This window comes from Pteronotus mesoamericanus, unplaced genomic scaffold, assembly GCF_021234165.1.
Source record: "Pteronotus mesoamericanus isolate MK-2021 breed Mesoamerican mustached bat unplaced genomic scaffold, CSHL_Meso_final scaffold_705, whole genome shotgun sequence".
Lineage (NCBI taxonomy): Eukaryota > Metazoa > Chordata > Mammalia > Chiroptera > Mormoopidae > Pteronotus > Pteronotus mesoamericanus.
This window is the reverse complement of record NW_026555326.1, coordinates 5,276,646-5,298,434: the sequence shown is the minus strand read 5'-3', so window position 1 is coordinate 5,298,434 and position 21,789 is coordinate 5,276,646. Positions and strand designations below refer to the sequence as shown.

At 47.7% G+C, this 21,789-nt stretch overlaps 1 protein-coding gene across 4 annotated transcripts; it reads right to left on the bottom strand.

The window, feature by feature from the left end:
* Nucleotides 1-569: 569 nt before the first annotated feature.
* Nucleotides 570-20,305, bottom strand: PM20D1 (peptidase M20 domain containing 1). 4 transcript variants are annotated; one of them, XM_054562997.1, is made up of 13 exons: nucleotides 20,075-20,305; nucleotides 17,225-17,311; nucleotides 16,239-16,471; nucleotides 15,701-15,787; nucleotides 14,216-14,349; nucleotides 13,795-13,914; nucleotides 12,897-12,972; nucleotides 12,468-12,529; nucleotides 12,145-12,223; nucleotides 10,056-10,127; nucleotides 4,722-4,887; nucleotides 2,181-2,280; nucleotides 570-967 (listed from the first exon to the last, which is right to left on the bottom strand). In XM_054562997.1, exons 1-13 carry the CDS (start codon nucleotides 20,235-20,237, stop codon nucleotides 844-846), a joined length of 1,503 nt encoding a protein of 500 aa, XP_054418972.1. In that variant the 5' UTR covers nucleotides 20,238-20,305; the 3' UTR covers nucleotides 570-843. The 4 variants fall into 4 exon arrangements, with proteins under 4 accessions (XP_054418972.1, XP_054418975.1, XP_054418973.1 ...); XM_054563000.1 differs by lacking the exon at nucleotides 4,722-4,887; XM_054562998.1 differs by lacking the exon at nucleotides 10,056-10,127.
* Between the last annotated feature and the right edge of the window lie 1,484 nt (nucleotides 20,306-21,789).

Below are 21,789 nucleotides of genomic sequence, written 5' to 3'. Positions count from 1 at the left end.
TTGGGGTTCCTCCAAAGCACCTGCCTCAGTTTCATCCCCCAGTAACCAGCTGAGGCTGCACAGGGCACTTAATTTTTGACCAGTTGTTGTGGTAATTATGGTGGTATCACTATTTGACTAAATCCTGTTCCTGAATAAATTGGAGGGTAGGGGGAGAGATGCAGGAAAGGAGAGACAAAGAGCCAGCTAAATAATCCAAGAAGAGAGGGGGAAAAAGGGAAAGGAAGTGACAGCAAGAAGAAATATATAAGCCATGGACAAGGCAGCCTGGCAAGAGCGCCCTAAGTTAAACACTTTCAGCAGGTAAAACCAGGTTAAGATTTTTCAAATCTGCATTTGGAAGCCAGGCCTGGAATGTGGTGCTGTTAAACAACCAGCATAAGACAAGACAGATACCTTCTCAGATGGAACAAGAAGGCAGGAAATGCTGGTCAGTCGAGGGATGGAGATGGTGTGGGAAGGGCGGAGCTAGATTCCTGATGGCTGACCCCTGACCTAGTTCTTGGGTGACTTTAGGAGTGAGGAAGGCAGGTGGTGATGTATTACAATGGTTTTTAAAAGTTATTTTTTGTTTATTGATTGATTTTAGAGGTAGAGAAAGGAGGGGGAGAGAGAGAAACATCCATTTGTTGTTCCACTTATTTATACAGTCTTTGGCTGATTCTTGTGTGTGCAGGAATTGAATCCTCAACCTTGGTGTCTCAGGATGATGCTCTTACCAAGGGAGCTACCCAGTCAGGGTTTGAGTGTGGTTTTGACCCAAAGTTTCATCCACATCGACTTGTTCCTTCGGGTTAGTCTCGGCCCAGAGTCGGGCACCCCTGATCCAGCTGTTCCTGGACCTCACAATTCGTGCAGGTGAGAAACTGGCCTCTGGTCTGCATCAGCATTCTGGATAAACTCAAAGATGAATTTCACCTGGGTCCTGTAGACTTTGACTGAGATTTTCTCATTAATTCCATGGATGCTGAGGGAAAGAGATTTGGGGGAAGAAAAGAGACAGCCCACTGCTGAAGCACATGTTATTGGAGAACACTCCCCACCTCATACCCCCAGAAGCCTCTGGCCTTTGACCTTCTGGGGTAGGAAGTGGACGAGGTGGGTGAGGCCATTTGTAAGAAGTGAAGTTTCCTATGACATATGGGGGTCTGAGCCCATAGCAAAGAACTGTGGAGCTAAGTAACAACGAACTTCTGGGGAGTTCAAAATCATCTCCTGCTCTGGAACCATTCTATAGTTTCTCCTCTGAAGAGAAATGATCTTTCTAAGTCTCTTTCTCTCAGGCCAGGGCCCCTAGCTAGGCTTATCTCTAAGCCAGCATGGCTCCCACGCCACACCCACATCACCAGGGGCACAAGAGGTTAGGGAGGGCAAGTGCCTACGGTACTGGCAGTGTCCTGCACTTCCCTTTAGGGGCGTCCCTGTCAGACCTCATGCCCTCAGCCTGCCTCTACACAACGCAGAACAACACACAACCACGTAACCTCAAAGACGAAGGGAGATACAGAGTTAACTACCTGCGCCTTTAAAAGAAACGAAAAAATAAATAAAAACCATGAAAGCTGTTTAGCTCATATTCAAAGATTTTCATTCTGTTGGCAATTGACTTACTGTGGGGAAATCAGGTCTGGATATGACAAGGAGCAGAGAGGTAAATGGAAGTCGTCCTCCCACGGCCCAGGGTTAAACCTTGCTGAAGAAGCCAGGAGGTAGGAATCACACACAGCAGTTAAAATGTGTGAGTGTGTCTTAGGATCCCAGTGTGTTTCCTTCTGAGAATTCAAAGCAGGTGCTCACCTTTGACCTCATGCGTGTCTACATTTCACTGAGTGATCATCAGGAACTCCAGAGTCTCCCCATTTGGGGGAAGAAAACGAGGTTCAGAGGGTAAGCACTCTCCCAAAGGGAGGAAGAGCTGGGATTAGCCCTCGAGGGTCCTACTTCTACCTGGTTCTCTTCAATCATCTTTTTAATCTCCATCCCTGAAAAACAGTGGCCTATCCCCACACATTCTGGGGAGTGGCAAGACTCTGGCAATGAGGAAAGTTGGCCAGATGGGTTCTACAATGTTTCCGTTTTAGTTTGTACACACCCCAGCCTTCCCTCATTCTGCAGACTTTCAGAAGAAAGGGGTGGAAAGGGGACAGGTCAGTTGCTTCAAACCTGTTCTACTCACTCACCTACGGAAGTCCTGAGGCTGTGCATAGAGGGGGTTGAACCGATAGATACCACTGGTGAGGTTTGAATAGTGTCGGCTGTCTGTTTGGCCAATACAAATACCTAGAAAGGAAACATCAAAAGGGGGCTTTGGTGAGCAACCAAGCCAGGAGTGATTGGAGGTGGAAAATGAGAGCCTCAGGTCACTGCAGAGCAAGGGCCCTCTGGAGAGCCTGCAGCTATGAATATTTATCATTTAACCTACCCATTCTCAAAGCTTTACTGAAATGCCATTTCAGCCAGAAACACGGAAGCTCCTCTCTAGGGCATTAGTAAGATAGCTCTTGAATGATCCAAAGCTAAGTGTCCTCTCACCAAGATGACCAGGGAGGTCAGTACCTATTTCATACCCATAGCCAGGCTACTTTAGAAATCTACAGGGGTGGGCAAAAGTAGGTTTATAGATGTTCGCGTAGAAAACTATGTAATAGCCCTGGCCGGTGTGGCTCAGTGGATTGCGTGCCAGCCTGCAAACCAAAGGGTCACTGGTTCGATTCCCAGTCAAGGGCACTTGTCTCAGTTGCGGGATGAATCCCAAATTGGGGGCATACGAGAGGCAACAACACATCGACATTTCTCTCTCTCTTCAAAAATGAATAAAACCTTAAAAAAGTTTTGTATTAAAAAAGACAATTATGTAATACAAGAATTAATAATACAAGAATAAACTGTTTCATGTACTCACAACTGTAAACCTATATTTGCTTACCCCTGTAGTATCCATGAATGTAAATATCACTTCTGTATTACCCCGCTTTCTTCTGTATCATCATAGATCAAAAATAAACACCCTCGAGGGAATTTTACTGCTATAAAATGCAATCTTCTTAAAGTGGAACATAACTTCCTATTATTCCCAGCCTGTCTTCTGAGAGTCAAACCTCAGGTTAGGCACGTCCTAGGATATTCTCCAGTGTCCCACTGTCTTGAAGCAGCTCACCCAAATCCCCAGCTTTGGCTGGGACTTGTCCCAGCTGGAGTGTGCTTTGGGAAAACACCCCCTGGAGCATCAGTTGAAGTGTAGTGGGATGATATGAGATGGTAACTTGTGTTCTGTTCTATTTTCCACTCCTGACTTTAGACGAGTAACTAGGCCCTTCACAATTCCCTGCTTTGGGGATTTCTGACAGTTGATTGCTGCCTATCTTTTCTGTACAACCCTGTCAATGGGATTACAGCAGATGCCTCAGAAGGGAGAGGATAGGGTAGGAAGCCTTTTAGGGCCAAGAAGGGAGAATATGGGACGGTGAGGACCAGGGTCACTGGATGGGGTTGGGGGAAGGCTCAGGCCCTACTCTGTGACAGAAGTCCGAGGAAGTGGCAGACGTCAGGGGGATGGCTGCTTGGTGTCTTCATGGAGGTGGGATTTTAAATCTAGCGTCAAAGATCCTGTTCTCCACATAGGCCAGGGAATGAATCGGAGGAAATCTCCAACTTGAAGTGACCTTGTAGCTAGGACAATGGATGTCTCAGAGGTAACCACAAGGACCAATGGCCACTGGCCACGGGACTCTAATGCTTTGTTGCTACATAAAACCTCGAGGGCCTGATTCAAGGTGGGAGTTGGGGGCGGTCCTTGGAGGCTGAATTTCTCGCGGAGCGGGCCTTATAGTCAGGTTTAAGTCGATTCAAAAAACGAGGCTGCTTTTTTTCATGCCTCAGTTTTCGTGGATGTAGAATTTCAGAGTAAGCTCTATAAGGACCTGTGCCAAGCAAAGGGGCAGGTCCGAAGTGCAAGCTTAGACAGTGTTTGAGGGAATCCATGATTCGACCTAGATAAAAAGGAACTGGGCCCAGTTCTTAACAGTGGAGCATTTCTTCCTCAAACCATAGACCAGAGATTCTCAAACTGTGGTCAGCCATCATCTGGTGTTAGAATCCCCTGGTATATCTGCTTAAAATGCAGATTCCAGGGTCCTCTCCAGAGCTAGTTAACCAAACTCTTTGGAAATAGGCCCAGGTAATCTGCATTTTGATATATTCCCTAGGGGGATCCTCTATTACTCTTGAATTCAAGAACCACTGTCTATACAGCATAGATTTGGAAAGTGTGCTGAAGACTAGAGAAGGGCACAGAGGTACAGCTGCTGGGGGAGAAGGGAGTAAATGCAGACGGTGCAGGTCGGGGGGTAATGCTGGGCTTCTGAGTTCTGCTGGGGGCTGTATCCTAGCATGGATCAGAACCAGACCAGGCGGAACCTGGCCACCTCCCCTTCCAAGGGAGGGGGAGTCTGGGCCGATCCTCTCCTCCATTCAGTCTGGTCTAGGTTAAGCAAGAACCAGGCTTGACCTGACCTAATTTAATTGTTTCTGCTCCTTTCCTGTTTGTTTTCTCACTTCCACTCCAGGGAAGAGGGTGGAGGGATACAGTTCCAGTCCCATCAGGAGGGGAAGCAGCCAGCTGTTTTCAGGCTCAGCAGCTGGGGTGGGGGTGGGGCAGTGGACACTGGATAGGAAACAGTTCCAGCCTCCCACCCTCCAGGCGTAGTTGATGAAATCATTACCTGGGACAATGCTGACTTCTGGGAAGAGGGACTGTAAGGTCTGGCGGATCAGCTGGTAGCCCAAGGCCTGATCATCATAGGGGCTGGGAGGCATGGGATCAAATGTGTTCAACACATGGAACTGGACCCGGTCATCAGCCACAATGTTCTTGGCTAGTTCAAGGACCTCCAGGGAGGACACAAAGAGAGTTTGACATCTTATGAATCTTCTATCCAAGTACTATGGGAATTTAAACAGTCCTGATTTCTCTTGAGCATGGCAGAGCCCAGGGGTCACAGAGGAGACTCATTTTTAGCACTGTGACACAATATCAGCCAACTGGCTGCAGGGGATAGAAGGGCTGGGTCTTTCTGGAGAGCAATTTACAGCACAGTCAATTTAGGTTATGTGCTTGGGAGACTTGCCTCACAGACATGAGGCAGGTAGGGAATTGGACAGTCAGGAAATGGTGGGCCTTTCCCCTGGGTTGCGAGCCATGGGCCAAGTGAGACTGTAGAAGAGTCAGCAGAATGCCAATCTCAACGATCTCGAGGCAGGGGAATAGGTGTGATGACCTCACTTCAGCCTGGGATAGCCTCAGACAGGTGAGAAACAGGTCACCCACTTTGCTTTCCCCTCTCTGGGCATCCCTGCTTCCTGTTTGTAACCAACTGCGCTGGAACCAGGAAGATGAGCTCAACACAGACAAAAAGCCAGGAGTCAGGGAACTGGTATTGAAGTTTTAAAACTCTGCCTCCTTTCCTCAGGAAGGAACCTGAGGAAGCTCCTAGAAATTCAGTCTAAATGACTAGAGCTGAATCCAGCAAAAGTTCTGGCAGGATGTAGACCAGACCCTCAAGACTACGTCACACGGAGCCATGTGCGAATGGACCAGGAGGCTGGCTTGGGGTGGCTCCCTCAGCCTACCCAGCCAGGCAGGGAAAACGCCAGCACTAGTTTCAACTCGCAGGATCAGCAGTTGCTTTAGACGTCTCTTCCTAGATAGGGGAGTGTCCCATAGTTGGGGGTCACCTAAATGGGGACGTTATCTTGAGTACCCTTTAGGTCAGTGTCCCCTAGGCGTGTGCTAGGAGCTGAGTCTGGAAAGGAAAGGAGGGTTCCTCTTTCTGGCTTAGAACCCCTTTGAGCCAAACCAATATCCTACCTTTGGATTGGGGTGGGGAAGAGTGGTCAGCTCAGAGCTTATTTTCACTCTAGTACTTGTGTCCCCAGTACTCTAATACAATACATAGTCATGACATATTCTTGAGGCACTGGGAGGTTCCTGAAGTCATTCCCTTGGAGGTGGGCTGGGGCTGGGGCTGGGCCTGCTGCTCCTCTGACCTAAATTACTTAAGATTCCTGCCCCTCAAAATTGAAGAGGGCACACAGGTTGGACCCCTTTCAGTGAGTGGCCACAAGACCTCAGTCTCAAAGCAAGCCCTGTGTCTACTGTATTTCTAGACTTCCAGTACGAAGGACATTAAATACATGTAAGAAATGTTGAATACATGACATTTAAAAGATGTGGACCAATAAAAATAATGTTGGGAGTTGTCTCATTAAGTGGCTTACCCAGGGTGATACAGTTAGTGCTGCTGGGCTGAGTGTCTGAACCCAGTCTGTCCGACATCAAAAAGACAATTTTAATTGCTTCCAAAGTACCTACAGGTTGACATGGTAAGGACAGAGCTAGCAAGAGGGTAGTGGTCATTTAAAATGAATTCCTTGATGGTATGAATTTTGAGCCAGAATTGGAAGGAAGGACAGAAAAGTGATGCAGAGGCAAGAGGCAGTCTGAACACGGAAAGGGGCATGCGCAAAAGCTGAGGACGCCAAACTTTGTGCCTCAGTCAGCACTTAGGGCTGTGTTACCTTGGGTGAGCTCCTTAACCACTCTGTGTTTCTGCTCGCTCACCTGTTAACATGTGGATATTAACAGCAACTACCTGGTAAGGGGTTGTGACCATTACTGGAATTAATATATGTAATGTCCTTAGGCCAGTGCCTGGCAAACAGCAAAGACTCATCAAGTGTTAGCTGCTATCTGCCTGCTTAGAACGTGGGCACTCTCCTGGGCAATAAGCAGAAACACAAGGACAGGACTAGGAGGAGGGGCTTGGCAATGGGAAGAGGGATTCCCAAGTGACTTGAAAGCACATAAGTCTCTCGTTTCTCTTAACTTCTACAGTCCTAATAGCACATTCCCACAGTGGCATGTTGTTCTCTTTTATGTGTAGACATATTTGTCTCTCAAGTGCACGGCAAATTTGTTGAAAGCAAGGACAATGGATACTTAATTGGTAAGTCCAGCTTCGGTCCTGCTGCAAGGCCGCTCATTAGAACATCCGTGACAGGTTGTCATCCAGCCTGCGCTTGAACTCTTCCAGGGGCAGCAAGCTCACCATCACATGTCACATTTCATTCTACTTTTGAGCAGCTCAGCTAAGAATGTCTTCCTTATAATGAACTGAGATAAGGTTTTCTGTAGCATCTAAGCCCAATCTTTTTTTTTTTTTTTGGTGTTGCATACACTTCACAGGATATGATATAGCACTAGACACACTGTAAACGCCCCGCAAGCTTGCACCTGTGTGGAAGTTAGAGGCCTGTGCTCCTTCTCAGGTCTCAGCGTCAATACCTCCTCAGAGGGAACTGACCACTGTGTTTGCACCTGCTCACTGCTCCACCCCCACCCCATCCCACCCCACCCCACCATCACTCTGGGACACATCACCCTGTAATTTTGGGGGGGGGATAGTTACCTCTTAAACACACTTGGGAAGGGAGGAAGAGAGGGGGAAAGGAAGGGATGAAAAAAGGAAGGAACCTTTTGTATTACCCTCTAGATGAATGGACACCCAGTCTATGAGGAGCTCTTTACCAGCCAAGGCTCCAAGGCTCCAAATTCTAAAACTCTCCTTTAAGTGAGGGCTCCCTGAGGCATCTCCCAGTGGCCTTGTTTCTATCCCTTGAGGCCCATTCAGAACAAACCTTCCTTCTCATGTGGTGGCCTATTACATTTTGGAAGACTTTTATTCCTTATAGACTCTAGAGCCCTACCTACATCCGCAACGTGGGAGAGACCAGTTAAAGATGGAGAAAGAGGAGTCTGGGAGCTGTTTGTGTTCCCAGAGGCCAGCCCAGGGTTCTGTACCCGCAGCCCTCAGACCAGCAGGGAGTGTCCTTGATGCATGGAACTGAGGCATGAGGGAACAGAGTGACCAGGGCAAAGGGTGCTGTGCACTTGCAGGATGGTGGAGGCTTTCCATTCCTCACTGGACAGGAGGGCAGGGCGGGCCTAGGGATTCCAGGGCTTTCATCAGATAGACCGGGAAGGAAGGCCGCTGTGGCACGGGACTGGAGAGGAGGGAAGGGAGCCAGAGCCTGGGGAGATGAAAGCCCCAGCTGGTGGAAACAGCCTTGGAAAGGGCATGGAGTGGGAATGAGGCTGGAAAAAAACTAGTGGAAAGAAGATCAATGAGGGGAATTCAGTGATTTCCTGGCCCCATGAGCCACCAGGGAGAGGACAAAGGTTGGCACTTGATGAAAAGCAGCAGAGCCCAGGGCCCACACCGGGCCCAGCTCCTGGAATGCAGGCTCACTCCGGGCAGGCTGTTACCCTGCCTCCACCGCCCGTCCAGAGGGCCGTGCCTCCCACTCCGTGTGACAGAACAAAAACCTTCTGTGGGGGAAGAACTTATGGGGAAAGGACCGCAGACGTCCAAGTGCAGCTGACCCTTGATGATCTGTGCCAGAGACCCAGGAAATACCACCCACCCCTAACTCTGCTTAATTCTGGAATGTATTATTTCCCTGAAGGTGGTTCAGTTGCCTCTTCTGATCATTTTATGAAGGATCAGATTTCCCTTTTGACTTCTTTTTAACTCAAACTGATGTTAAAATAAGCTGGCCTTTCCTGTAGATGTCAAACATTCTGTATAACTTCTACATATCCTTCAGCTTCCAGCTCAGGTGTCACTTCCTCAGGGAAGCTTTGTCTGTCCCCACACAGGTCCTGGTTCCTCATTATGTTCTCTAATAGCACCTGGTTCCTTTCCGTCATAACACTCATCACAGTTTGCCATTACACATTCATTAATTTTTAAGTTGATGTTTGTAGCAGACCTTTGCGAGGCTCTGCCCTCCACCCCCTTCTCTCTGAACTGTATGCATCCTTCCCATAGGATTTTATTGATGCTAGAGGTTTCAGCTATGTTAATTGCGCTCCAGCCCGTACCTCCAGTTCATCCTCTCTCCAGGCCTGAGGTACTTATTATAATGGCCTGTTAATATACTATGGGTTTCTCAACCTTCGGAACCATTACATTTCTCTGCGAACTTGCTCTCTTTGAATGCCCAGTCTGTTAAAGGCATCAGCACCTGGCCAATTACACAGGTGAAAAAACCCTGGAGCACCCCCCTTTCTCTCCCCGGCCATCCTTCTCACACCTCTTGCGGGCACCTTCTTCTCGCCCCCTGACCACAGCCTCGGTGGAAACCTTCATACCCAACTGCTCGAGATATCGCCACAGCTCCCTAACTGTCCCTCCCTGCTCCAGCATTTCCCCCGCGTTGCCGCCCGCATGACCTCCCTCAAAGCAAATCTGAGACCACTGCCCTGTCTGAACACCTCTGACAGTTCCCTTCTGTCCACAGGTGAGAGCCCAGGCACATGAGCATGATGGACTAGGCCTTGATCTCCAAACTGTACCTCCATTTCCATCTCTCATCACTTCCCCTCAATGTATCCTGCTTTTTAGCTCTACTTTAGCGTTTCTCTGAATGCCTTACTTCTAGCAAAGTCCAGCTTGTCCTTTCATTCCCAGCTCAAGTTTCCAGTGGTCAGAAAAGACTTTCCTGATCCTCATAGGATAGCATAAGTTCCCTTCTTTGGACTGGTCCTATTTTCATTTGTTCATCCCAAGTGTGGTAGCTTAAAGCAAAGAGCACAGAATCTGGAGCTAGGCTGCCAGATGGGTAATCTTGGGCATGTTCCTTACCTGTGCTTCAGCTTCCACATTCAATGAGGAGACTACAACTTGTACCTCACAGGGTGCTTGTGGGGATTAAATGAGTGTGTTGTCTATCTTAGGACAGTGCCACATACATAGCAAGCCTACTAGGCTTACTATTATTATCATTTATTAGTCTTCATCACCCACCCCCAGGCTCCAAGCTTCCCCAAACCAAGAGCTTTTATCCCAGCCAAGTACCTGGTGCATAGGGAGCCTTTGAAAAATGCTGGTTGAACAACTAAGAGACCTGGGCCAGCCCTGGGATTGGAGCCAAACCCAGGGCTCAAGAGCCACACTTCTGATACTAATCAGTCCCCAGGAGCATACAGTACGTACCTCCCGGACTGTCTGTGCAGGGTGAATCCTGAAGTTGACTACAGCCTGGGCTACTGCGGGGATGACATTCACCTAGAGGGAGAACCACATGTCCTGGCCTGAGCCAAACCTCCACACCTGCCCCCTGCCCAGGAAATGCCAACTACACCGCCAGCAGTGGGAGAGGGAGCTGATTCGATTTAAAGCCTGGGGATTAATTTTTTCAGCCAGTCCTCTGTCTTCCCTCGGCCCCTGACAAGTGGCTACAGGCGTGTCTCTGCTTTAGGGCCGACCTCTGTGCTTCCTGAGCCTGGAGGGCATCACAGGGAGCTGCTCAAAGCAAGATTCCTTTGTCTGGGACACCCAGGCACCTTTGTTCTGGCCCTGGGCAGTGCCACTGGCAGTCTCCTGTGCACGCTCTTCTTACCAGGGGGTCCAGGGCCTCTCTGCAAAGGTCAGCATTAGCACTTCCCCAGAACAGGGTGTTCACAGCCTCTGCAGGCCCCATCATGGCATGTCTGATCCCCGCAGGGGGTCCTGATGGTGCTGCTGCTGCCGGTTGCCCACATCCAATTGTGACATTTGAGTCTGTTCTTTGCCTTCCCGGGAAGAACCCAGGACTAACCAGAGAAGGGAGTTAAGCCATGGAAGGATTTCCCCCCTCCTCGGAGGCCATCAGAAAACAGATCCCCCCGCCTATCATCCTTTGAACTGGTATGGTACCAAAGAGCACCAGACTAGGGACAGGAAAGCTGGCCTCTTACAGGTTAGGTGTCTGATTTTGAGTAAGTACAACCTCTCTACGCCTCTGTTTCTCAACTGGCAATTGGGATAATAATACTCATAGAGCTGTTAGGAAGATCAAATGTAGTAACAATGTTAAAGTATTCTGAAAAGATAAAAACACCATTCAAATGCAAGGACAAAGTACTATCATTTTGGTGGACACCCTAGGTAGCTGGTGAAGACAGCTCTGGTCTGGCCGACATACTGGGCACCCCAGTCAGATATGCCAGCAATTATTTCTGGGGTCCCATTCACTTCGACTCTGCCTGGGTTCCAGATTACCAGAGCGCCACAAGGCCCATTGTATTCTAGGTGAATGGTGCATTTGAAGTTGTTGGCGGTGCTTACAATCACGGCAATGGTCTAACTCTTTACGTAGTTTCAGAAAGGCCTACACCCATGCTAATTAGCATAACTGGAAGGAAGTAGACTAATTTGCTGAAAAGCACTTCTTAGAAGAAAAGTCTATCAAAGTATTATTCACCTGAAACTTATTTCTATGAAAAGTAAACCTCATAAAGAATTTGTTTGCCACCCAATACTTAGTGTATTTGGGGAATGACAATGTCTATATATCAAGTGCTGTGTATATCACAAATGTTATAGATTTTATAAATGGCAGGCGAGTTCCTCTTTTCAACTCAGGGTAACACTAGGGGAAAATACATTAATCACTCATTAAATTTGTTAGGGGGATATATCTTTCAAAATATGAGGAAGAATAATACAGATCTTTGGTAGTAGAAAGGTTAGAAACCTTTAATCTACATGACTAATAGTCTAGGTACCATGTTTCGCAGAGTATAATGTGTAGTTTTTTGCCCAAATTTTTGAGGGAAAAATAAGGAGGTGCATTATACATGGGTGTAATGATTATATACTATAGGTATAATAATGGGCATAATAATCCTGTGTATAACGCACACAAAAATGCGGGTGCACATTATACATGGTGAAATACAGATAAATATATACCATGTTGAATGACTATAGGTCATAAGAATGAACTCCCAAAAAAACTCTCTTCACACTAGTGTCATGGTTGTTTTTCGTAAAACCCAAAGAACGTACGGGAGATCATAGACACCTCTAAGATACTAATGTACAAAATCCGACCAGCAGTTTCAGAGAGTTTGTAGATCTCAGCCAGAACTCTTGCTCTTGAGGCTTCCACAGCTGATGACGCAGGCCCATCAGCTCTGGGCCTTCCTATTATTCCAGTTGTAATCAGAGAAGGAAAGGGGACCCAGTGAATAAGGCCAAGGAGTAGAGGTGGGGGCGGGCAGTGAGGAAAGGGTGTATGGGAGCAACCAGAACGTGTTACCTTGATCCCAGCTTGGAACATAGTGACTGCCATGGTAGTCCTGACCAGCGCATTGGTTATAGGTTCACTTTCCATTGATCTAAAACAAAAGGATTCAGGTTAGGTGTTGTCTAATGGGGAGGAAAAAAATGGGTTGGGGGACCACCCACTTTTCTGAGCTTTAGAGATCTTTAAGACTAGGATGATGTCTTATATATGAATTGCATATAGTGTCTGGTGGCTGAAGGACGATGATGGGTCAGGTCCAGCTAAGCCAAGGAGAGGGGATTGGATGGTGGGTAGGTGGGGAGTGGGGGATGCGAGGGAAAGAGATAAAACCTCACCTTCTTACTAAGGGCCCAAATAGCCACAGGTTGTTCATGATTATATTGGTAGGGAAGGAAAACTGAAAGAAAAAAACAGGTCAGCAGGATTTCAGAGGGGCCAGCATAACAACAGGGTCACCGTTCCTGTGGCCTGGGTCTCTTCCTACTTTAGATCTGATGTCAGCAGCAGCCTTGAGATGGGTGGGAACCATCTCCCAAAGGTGCCTGGGTGTGTCAGGTCTTAGGGTCTCAGATCAGCACCAAGAACCCCAAGGAACAAGCCAGATCCTGTGCCTTGGCTCAGCCAGTGGCTGAAAATTAATGAGAACAGGCAGAGCACTGGTAAACAGTAGGGCCCGTAAATTTATTACTTGGGAGGCTACTTCTCTGCCACTCTTTCTTCCTCTGCCACAGCTGACCAGCAGTACATGAGACTTCTTCCCACACCTCATTAGCCAGTTGCTGCAATGTCATCCTCAATGGCTCGCTTCCAAACATGCTCGGCATCGTTGCGCGCTCCAGTCTGGAAGAGAAAAGCAGTTCTCAGGACTCACCCAACTGCAGTCAATGATCAGCAGTCTGAAGAGAAGGAGGGAGATAGGATGTATCAGCAGGCCTGGCCAGGAGGTCCCCTACTTACACCCACCAATTAACTATTCAAAGATCTCAAAGCACAAGCAAGACCACCTCTTCTTCAACAGCAGGAGCTGTCTCTGCCTACCAAGTCCGAGTCAGGGCACCCACTTGCCCTCCTATCACTTACCACACAGTAGCAGAATTGTCAGTCTCCTCCACTAAGTCTGAGTTACTTGAGGAAAGGGACTGTCCTTTTTCCCCACCATTGTATGCCCACTACTCTGCACAAAGCCTGAACATGGTAGGTAGTCATTTGAATATTTAATTCGATAAACATAGTTCTTCCCACTTTGCTAAAAAAAATTCCAAACAAACCCAGATAGAGGTAGGCTCTGTGGGTACAGACCCTATTGTCCTCCCCTACAGCCAGCAGCCTTTACTTATCTTTGTCCTCTTACCAGGGCAGGTGGAGAATTTAGACAGTGCGTGTCATTGCCAACATGTATTTCTAACTTTTGTTCTGGACCTTGGACTATTCCAGTTGCTTGAGCTGGCTTTTGTTTGCTGGACTTTGCGTGCCACGTGGGCAGATCCCCTTCTGACCTCTAACTGTTGTCTGGGTACTGGTGGCTCTGTCCTCCCTGCAGCCCCCACCACAGCTTCTCAGTCCAGCTAGGGCAGGGAGCTTAGCGTCCTCGAACTCAAGGTTGGAAAGTGCCAGGTCTTCCATCAGGAACCTGGCCAGGGAGCAGGGCCAGGGGTTGCTCACCGGCTGACAGCAGCTGCGAGGATGCCAATGCTCGTCTCCTTCGGAGGAGCTGAAGAGTGGCCTGGAGTCATGTTTACTTGCAGGATGAGGTTAAGTGAACCCTTCTCTGAGACTGAAACACTGCAGTGGAGGATGAGAAAGGGCCCTGCTAATTTCCTCTCGTCTTGAATTATCCCTTAGGCCTCCAGGCTGATCTGCACAGTGGTCTGGGGGACTAGGAGGTCAGCTGCATGGTAACTAAAGAAATGTATACTTTAAGAAGAGGAGGGAAAAGGGGAGCCCAGAACAGGCTGAAGCTCAGGGGAATTAAAGCAAGAGTAGAATATAGAATTGCTTCAGCAGGGCTTACAGGTAACCGGGCTGGGGTCATCTCGGGTGTGTGAGAATGCCTTCCAAGGTGGGGGCAGGGTATCCTACTCACAAGGCAAAGGGCTTCGTGATGCTGGGAATGAAACCATCCAAGATGAAACCACACTCGTCCACGATGAAGGCGAGCTGGACACCCCTTGCCTGCAGCAGGGCTGAAATCTTCTGAGCCCCATTTGTGCCTGACACCTGCAGATATCAAACCCAGAGCCACAGTCTTTCTCAGCCAGGTCTCCAGAGATAGTTCATGGAGACCTACTCAACTTGGTTAGGGGCTCCAGTGCCTCCTTGCTCGGTCTTCTTCCTCGGAGGAAGGGGCGGGGGGAGGGGGAAGAGCCCTAGATAATACTGCCTCAGAGATTCCTGGGATGTCAGAGCTGGAAGGGCCAAACACCCCTCATTTCACAAATAAAGCAACTGAGACCCAGAGAATAAAAGAACTTGCTGAGGGTGAAAGTAAGCAGCATCACTGGCAATAAAACATATTCATTGATCTCCCTGTTAGTTCTCTTTCCATCCCACCAACATTTCTCAAGGTTTAGTTGACAGACCTCCTGCCTACCTCAGATATTACCAAGGGATTAGTTAAAAATTCAGATCTATGCATATCATGAAGTTAAAGAGCTAATCTGAAAAGGCTATATACTGTAAATGATTTGAACCATCTGACGTTCTGGAAAAAGCAAAACTATAAAGACAGTAAAAAGATCAGTGGTTGCCAAGGGTTGGAGGAGGGAGAGAGGGATGAATAGGCAGGCCACCAAGGATTTTAAGGTTAAAAGATTTTAAGACAGTTAAAATACTATCTGATACCATAATGATGGCTACATATTGTTATGGATTTGTCCATACCCATGAAATGTATAATAGCAAGAGTGAACCGTCATGGAAACTATGAGCTTTGGGTGATTATTATGTGTCAATGTAGGCTCATCAATTGTAACAAATGTACCACCCTAGTGGGTGATGGATGTGATAATGGGGGAGGCTATGAATGTGTGGGGTAGGGAGTATATGGGAAATCTCTTTACCTTCTCAATTTTGCTGTGAACCCATAACTGTTCTAAAAAATAGTCTTTTAAAAACAAATGCAGCTCTGGCTGGTGTGGCTCAGTGAGTCGAGTGACAGCCTGGGAACCAAAAGGTCATTGGTTGGATTCCCAATCAGGGCACATGCCTGGGCTGTGGGGCCAGGTTTCTGGTTCGGGGCATACAAGAGGCCACCAATTGATGTATCTCTCGCATATTGAAGTTTCTCTCCCTCTCTTTCTCTCTCCCTTCCCCTCTCTAGAAATAAATAAACAAAATCTTAAAAAAAGATTCAGATATAGGACACAGCGCCCAGGAATCTGTACTTTGGTCAAGGGCCTTAGATCATTCTGGCACACGGTTAGACAAAGAAGCTGGCAAACCACCACACCATATCCTGAAGACCCTGTAGCTGGGGCGCACACTGGGCTGGGTGAAGAGCACAACCGCCCACCCCCTGCCTTTGGCCAAGAGGGGTCCCAGAGGTAGGCACAGGATGAAGAGACACTACCTCTTCATCATGGCCCAGAGAAATGTAGAAAGATCTTCGGGGGATGTAATTTCTGATCAGCAGGAGCTCCAACGCCTGCAGGATTGCCTAGGGGACATAAGCACAACAAATGAGAAAAAAGGTTACTGCTTAATGGGAGTAACCAGGGCACAAGAGACATTCTGCTCCCTGCATCAGGGCTGGTACAACTAGGATTGGATAGACGCTCTTTAAAAATAATGAATTCAAATTGTCTTGGGGGACGGCATGAAGGAAAGCAGAGCTCTGCATAAAACCTTGACCACCTGGACAAAAGTATAAATTTATCAATGTCAGAGCTGAAAGTGTCCCTGGGGATCATCTACTCTAAAGCCTATTTCATGGTTGAGAAATCAAGGCTCATAAAAGTTAAGTGACAAACTGATGGTTGGAACCCAGGTCTCCCGGAGCCAAGGCTCTATCATAATAATCTCCTTCCTCCAAGGGGTTAGCTGAGCACCCTCAATTAGCTGGGATGATCTTTAGGGCTCCAAGGCAGAAGGAACAGAGCATTTCAGACCATTGCAGAGTTCTTGTTGTCTAGTGTGCCTCGACCATAGATGAAGCCATCATGCTCCAGCCCAGAGAACGGGGGCACCTCCCAGCCTTGCTCAGGGGCAGGCACCACGTCAATGTGAGACAGCAGCATGTAGGGCTGCAAGCTCGGGTCCGAGCCTTGGACAGTGAACAGGTGGCTGTATTCTCCCACGACTTCATGCTGGATAAAGCCGGTTTTGAACACTGTAGGAAAGGCTAGAAGCAAAGGGATGAAAAGCAGTGAGAGGATATTTCTGTTTTCCCACCTCCTATTTAGTAAAGACTTCCAGCCAGCCTCTGCCTGGCCGCTAGGGATTAGTCTCAGATCCACCTGTCCTGGAGTGTCAGAGAGCAGGCTTCTGCTGCCCCTAGCCCAGCTTCTCCCACCCCTGTCAGCTATGGAGGGGCTGCTTTTTTATATGGTTTAGGAAGATGGCCTTACTACTACTCTTCATGAGCTTTTCATAGGGGGAGTGGGGAGTTCCAAATCTCCTTTGCCCCCTGACCCACCCTCCAGCTCATGGGCAGTGGGGGTGAGGAGAGAGGACCAATGCGATAGCTCAAGGTTGTGCGTGTGAGTAGGTGTGTAAGTGTTTGTATGGAGGTGGGGTGGGGGACAAGCGTGGGGCACAGTTCTGGAAACTAGCACAGGAAGAAGGAATTCTTAGTTCTACCTTCTGATTTATTGACTAACACATATTAAGGGCAAGGATTGGGAGAGTTAAACTCCAACCCAACAGCTGTGTGCATTAGTTCTCCAAAGGGCAAATCTCTAGTCTCTCCTCTGCCTTCACTCTAACTCCTGGATTCTCCCTTCTCTCCCTCCCTATCATGCACAAACTCAAAAGAGACCCACAGGAATGAGATTGTCCTTTGGTCAGTCACAAAATTAACCTCTTTATCACCCTGTTAAAGAACTGTGTCCACATTCCTAACTCTCCCACTGCTTTTCCACAGTTTGTGGCTGACCTTTATAAATGTATTCTCCAAACTCCGCCAGCGCTGTCACGTTGGATTCCCCCGGGCTGAAAGACACTGTGGGGATCTGGATGGCACCTGTCAGAGTTGGACAGTTGGAGTGTTGTTAGGTATGATGGGTAGCAAACCAAGGCAGGAGGAGGAGGGAGACATGCCTCGCCCACTGACTCAGCCGTCCTGAGCCTGGTCCAGTAAGATCGCCAGGTGTTCCAACATCACAAGAAACAACATGCTAGCACAGGAGGAGGGAGCCTTTGAAATTCTATGTATTGTTTCCACTACCTGGGAAAGAAAGCCTTTGAAACCATGCTTTTAACCCAAGGCCTCGAAAGGGGAAGAGGAGGGAGTCTACAGTACCTAAAGAAAAAGCCCATAACAAAACTTGGGTTAATTGCGTACTTTTGGTCATTATCTGTTTTACAAGGTTGTCCCTAGTGCTAACAGAAAGAGCCCATAAATAGCTCCGGGCAACTGCCTCAACTTTAATTAACTGCCTCCTGCCACATACCTGTTTTACAACAAGATCAACAAATGTGGTCTGGAGCAAGATGAGAATTCAGGCTAACAGACCCACACACACACCTAAGTTTGGACGTCATGTCTCCCCAGGGAATATGTACCACCTTTATCCACCAATCAATATGGAACTCCCTCAGCCCCATCCCACCACCTATATCAGTCCTCAGGACAAAGGACCCGATGCCCTTCACCCCCACATTGGCAAGGCCCATTCTCTTCCATGAGAATGCATCACTAATGAACTCTGCTTGCATGCTAGTTTACTTGCTGATCTGTAATTCTTTACTGCATCAGCAAGAAGAACCAAACTTTTCCTGTAACAAGAGGTGGGAGAGTACAGGTGACAAAAGCCATTGGTTTTTCTGCAGCCCTCTGTGCATAAAAACATCTTTTACATTCATTATCTTATTGTGGAGGGAAAAGCAATCCTTTAAAGTAGGTACTGCTGTTTTTCCTAATTTGAAGGTGAGGAAACAAGCTTGGAAAGGTTAGGTGAGCTGCTCAAGATTGTCCAGAAACGGGTAGCTGAAATTTAAATGCAGGCCTGTTGCGTTTGTTTAGGTTAATATGGTTCTTAAAGGAAAATATAATTCAAGATGGAGTAGAGAGATGGAGGAGAGTAGATTTTGATCCCTGCCCTGAGTGCTATAAATTGCTTCCCAAGGCCTCACTCTGCCTCTGAAACCACCATCCCTTTGATGAATCAGGAGCCCACAGTCCTAGGTCCCTCCATGGACAAGGTTTTGCGTGCTTTGTCCAGTGAATGGGCTCATCTTTCATGGGCTGGCTCATCCATAGTCTTACTGGTCTCTCAGTGAAGGCCAGCTTTTTGGGCACCTGACATGTGGGAAGGGGTGGATTTAGAAACTCCCAAACAAGCTCTTTCTCCTAAATAATCTCATCCACCCTACCTGGAGGTCTCAGTTCCTGAACTGCCGATAGGCTCATCCCTGTGCCCCACGAAGGCTTTGTACTCTTTAAAGGGTTCCATTATCAAGTGCAAACACCACTGTGAGGGGAAACCATGAGATTATTTGATTAGATAACTACCACAAAACACAGCAAGGGTGGGGAACTGCACCTTGAGCAGCTCGAGGTCAAGGGAGGGCCTCTGAAGGACAAACTTAATTCTGTATTCAGTTTTTTTAAGGACAAACCCTACATCATAGCCCACTACATAAATGGGGAAGCCAAGGTTCAAAAAGATTAAATAAACTGCCTACAGGAGAGGCAGAACTAAGATCTGGACTCTGGTGTTTTGTCTCCTGTTCAGTTCTAAGCCACGCTTTCTTCTGTGCAAAGGGACTCTGGTGAGCAGCTGTCCAATGCCTTCCTGAGGGCTATTTACCCTGTGCCTTTGGCTGCCCAGTGCCTTCTTGAGGGCTATATACACTGTGCTTTGAAAATGTACTGCTTTACCTCCCAGGCTAATCATTCCAGCACTCCCAGTTTATATTCAATCATAGCGGTTAACTTTTGGCCTCTGCATCTGCCTGCATATGCCTACATAGGCAGTTTCTTGTAATCCATTACTTGTAGCTAACCGCACTGGTGAAGATGTTACCCCACAGGATCTAGCACTCAACAGAAATTTGCACTTTTTTCTCCTGAAAAAAGCAGATTCATAAGGTAAATGAGGTAAAGCCTTGGTTTAAGGTGTAGGGGAGAGAGGTCTTTCAATTGGGAACGTGCCACGCTCCAGTAACACCCCCTTCCTGGAGTCATTTAGTGTTCAGCAGGTCCTGCGGGTGCTAGATCTTGTTACTCAGAGCCCGCTCCTTGCTGTGGGGTCCTGGAGAAGATCATTTAACTGACCTGCACCTCAATTTCCCCTGCCTGCATAGATTCCATCTTAAAATAACCCGAGATTTCACAGACGCTAAAACTTTCAAAGGTAAAAAGTACAAAAATCCCTGACTGCTGTGGCTCAGGGGACTGAACGCTGGCCTGCAAACCAGTCAGGGCGCAGACCAGGTCCCCAGTTGGGTGCATGTGAGTGGCAACTGATCCCTGTTTCTCTCCCTCTCTCCCCCTCTCTCTGAAAATAAATAAATAAAAATCTGAAAAAAAAAAAAGCACAAATAAAAAGGCAAGCAGGGGCTAGGGTGGGTGATACCAGAGTCCCCAGAAGTCAGATGTGGGGGAGAACTGGCATCCCCAAGCCCGGGCTCCACGTGAAGGTTAGGGCTGGGCTGGGCTGCGATGTGTGGAGGAGCGCGAGCTAAGTGGACCCTCTGCGAAGGGAGTGGGGAGTACTAGGTTAGCCGGAGGAGAGAGGGACTCATGTTTAAGCAAAGGTGGGTGAAGGGGCCCCAGGCTCACCTTTCAGCGTTTCCTTCATCCTGAAGCTCTCCTCTTGGCTGAAATGAGGAGGAATTCGCGGGGCCCTCTGAGGCTCCTTGTCCTTCAGGCCCTTCGGTGTGGAGACAACACCTAGCAGCAGCACAGCAGCCAGGACCAGCACGCAAACGTATCGCAGAGCCATAGTTCTCTCAAGTGTTGGCTCTACTCTGCTGCTGGAGTTTGAACTCAAACGCCCACCCCGCCGTCGTGACCCAGTTACTCCTCCAAGTCTCGCAATGGCTTTAGCTCCACCTCATCTTCAGACCTGGCCAATCATCGCTGGTCTAGGGCTCTGGGCTAAACAATCAAAGGGACAGCCCCGCCCCAGGCCCGCAAGGCCTGTTAGGGGTTGTGGTTTCTCAGTCCTCTAGGAGGCAGCTGTAGATACAGGGCTCTGGGCATGTGATAGGTCCTGTCTGGGCTTGATCGTTTGCTTTGAGATAAATCTCTTGCTATATGACACTAAATCAAATTAAAGCGGGCGGGGTGGGGAAGCAAAATAAAATGAATGAAACTTCTCAAAGGTTCATAAACGCCCAAAGTGAAACCAATCAACCACTGAAGTAGTAATAATGAGTAAAAATTTACTGTGCACACACTAAAAGGACAGTTTGCAGACCAGGAGCATTTAAACCAAAACATGGAATGAGGACCAGTAATATATTGTTTTAAAGCAGCTTATACAGTGAGAAAAGCAGTGACTGTTCTTCACAGTGATTGGTTACAATATTAGAATTTTCAGCGATTACCTTATATCAACCTTGGGTAACAGTTTAGGCTTTGCTTATGATGTTCAGAGGCATAAGCACGAAATGACCCATGTCAAGTTAGTCTTGCAAAATATGTTAAATTAAGTTTGTTTATTTAAACTGGTTTTCCCTGCTCTGGGAAACTTCAAGGCTGGTTTCCATTTGGTTTTGATTTTAGCAATTCACCCCTTTTGGTCATTGCTCAGCAGGCTGAGAGTATGACTGACCGGGACAGCATTACTCTCGGTTACCACGGATGGTACGGCCAGGTCAAAGAGTCTCACAGCGGCGGTTTCCATGAGTTGTGTTGTCAGTCCAGAGGACCATGTAGTTGCCATTTTCATCGTTTATGTGGTTATTGTTTATTTCCTTCAGTTATTTGATCCTGATGAGCACGATTTATCATGAGAGTGGCTGCTGACAGGCATTTAAAACTCTTGAGAGTATATAACGTGTTAGAAAGGTTAATATGGTGACCATAGGGAGAATAATAGGCAAGGATTGAAAAATGTCCTAGTCCAGAGATTACTGGGAGTCAATATTTAACCAATTAAATAAATCAAATGGGTTTCAATGTTTTGAAAGTTGTTTACTGATGGGGGGTACCCCATTCCCTCAGAGTCCCCCCGGGGGTCTCTGTGGATGGAGGAAAGTAAGTTGTTCCAGTCACTTCTCAGTCTGCCAGGAAAAGGGGGTGGCGATTACCTCAAGTGGAGAAAGCTCTGAGCCCTTCTCTTGAAATGACCTTTATTGAGGACGAAATGCACAGGGGTATACAGTATGCATACAAAGCTCATCAATCAATGTCAAAAGGCTTTGATTGAAAAAACACAGAGATTTGCCTCAGGTCAGGGTCTGGTAAGACAAGGTGGCACCCATTCGGCCCTGAAACCTGGGAAACTGATCACATTCTATGCTCGGACCCCAAACATGTGTACTCATTAA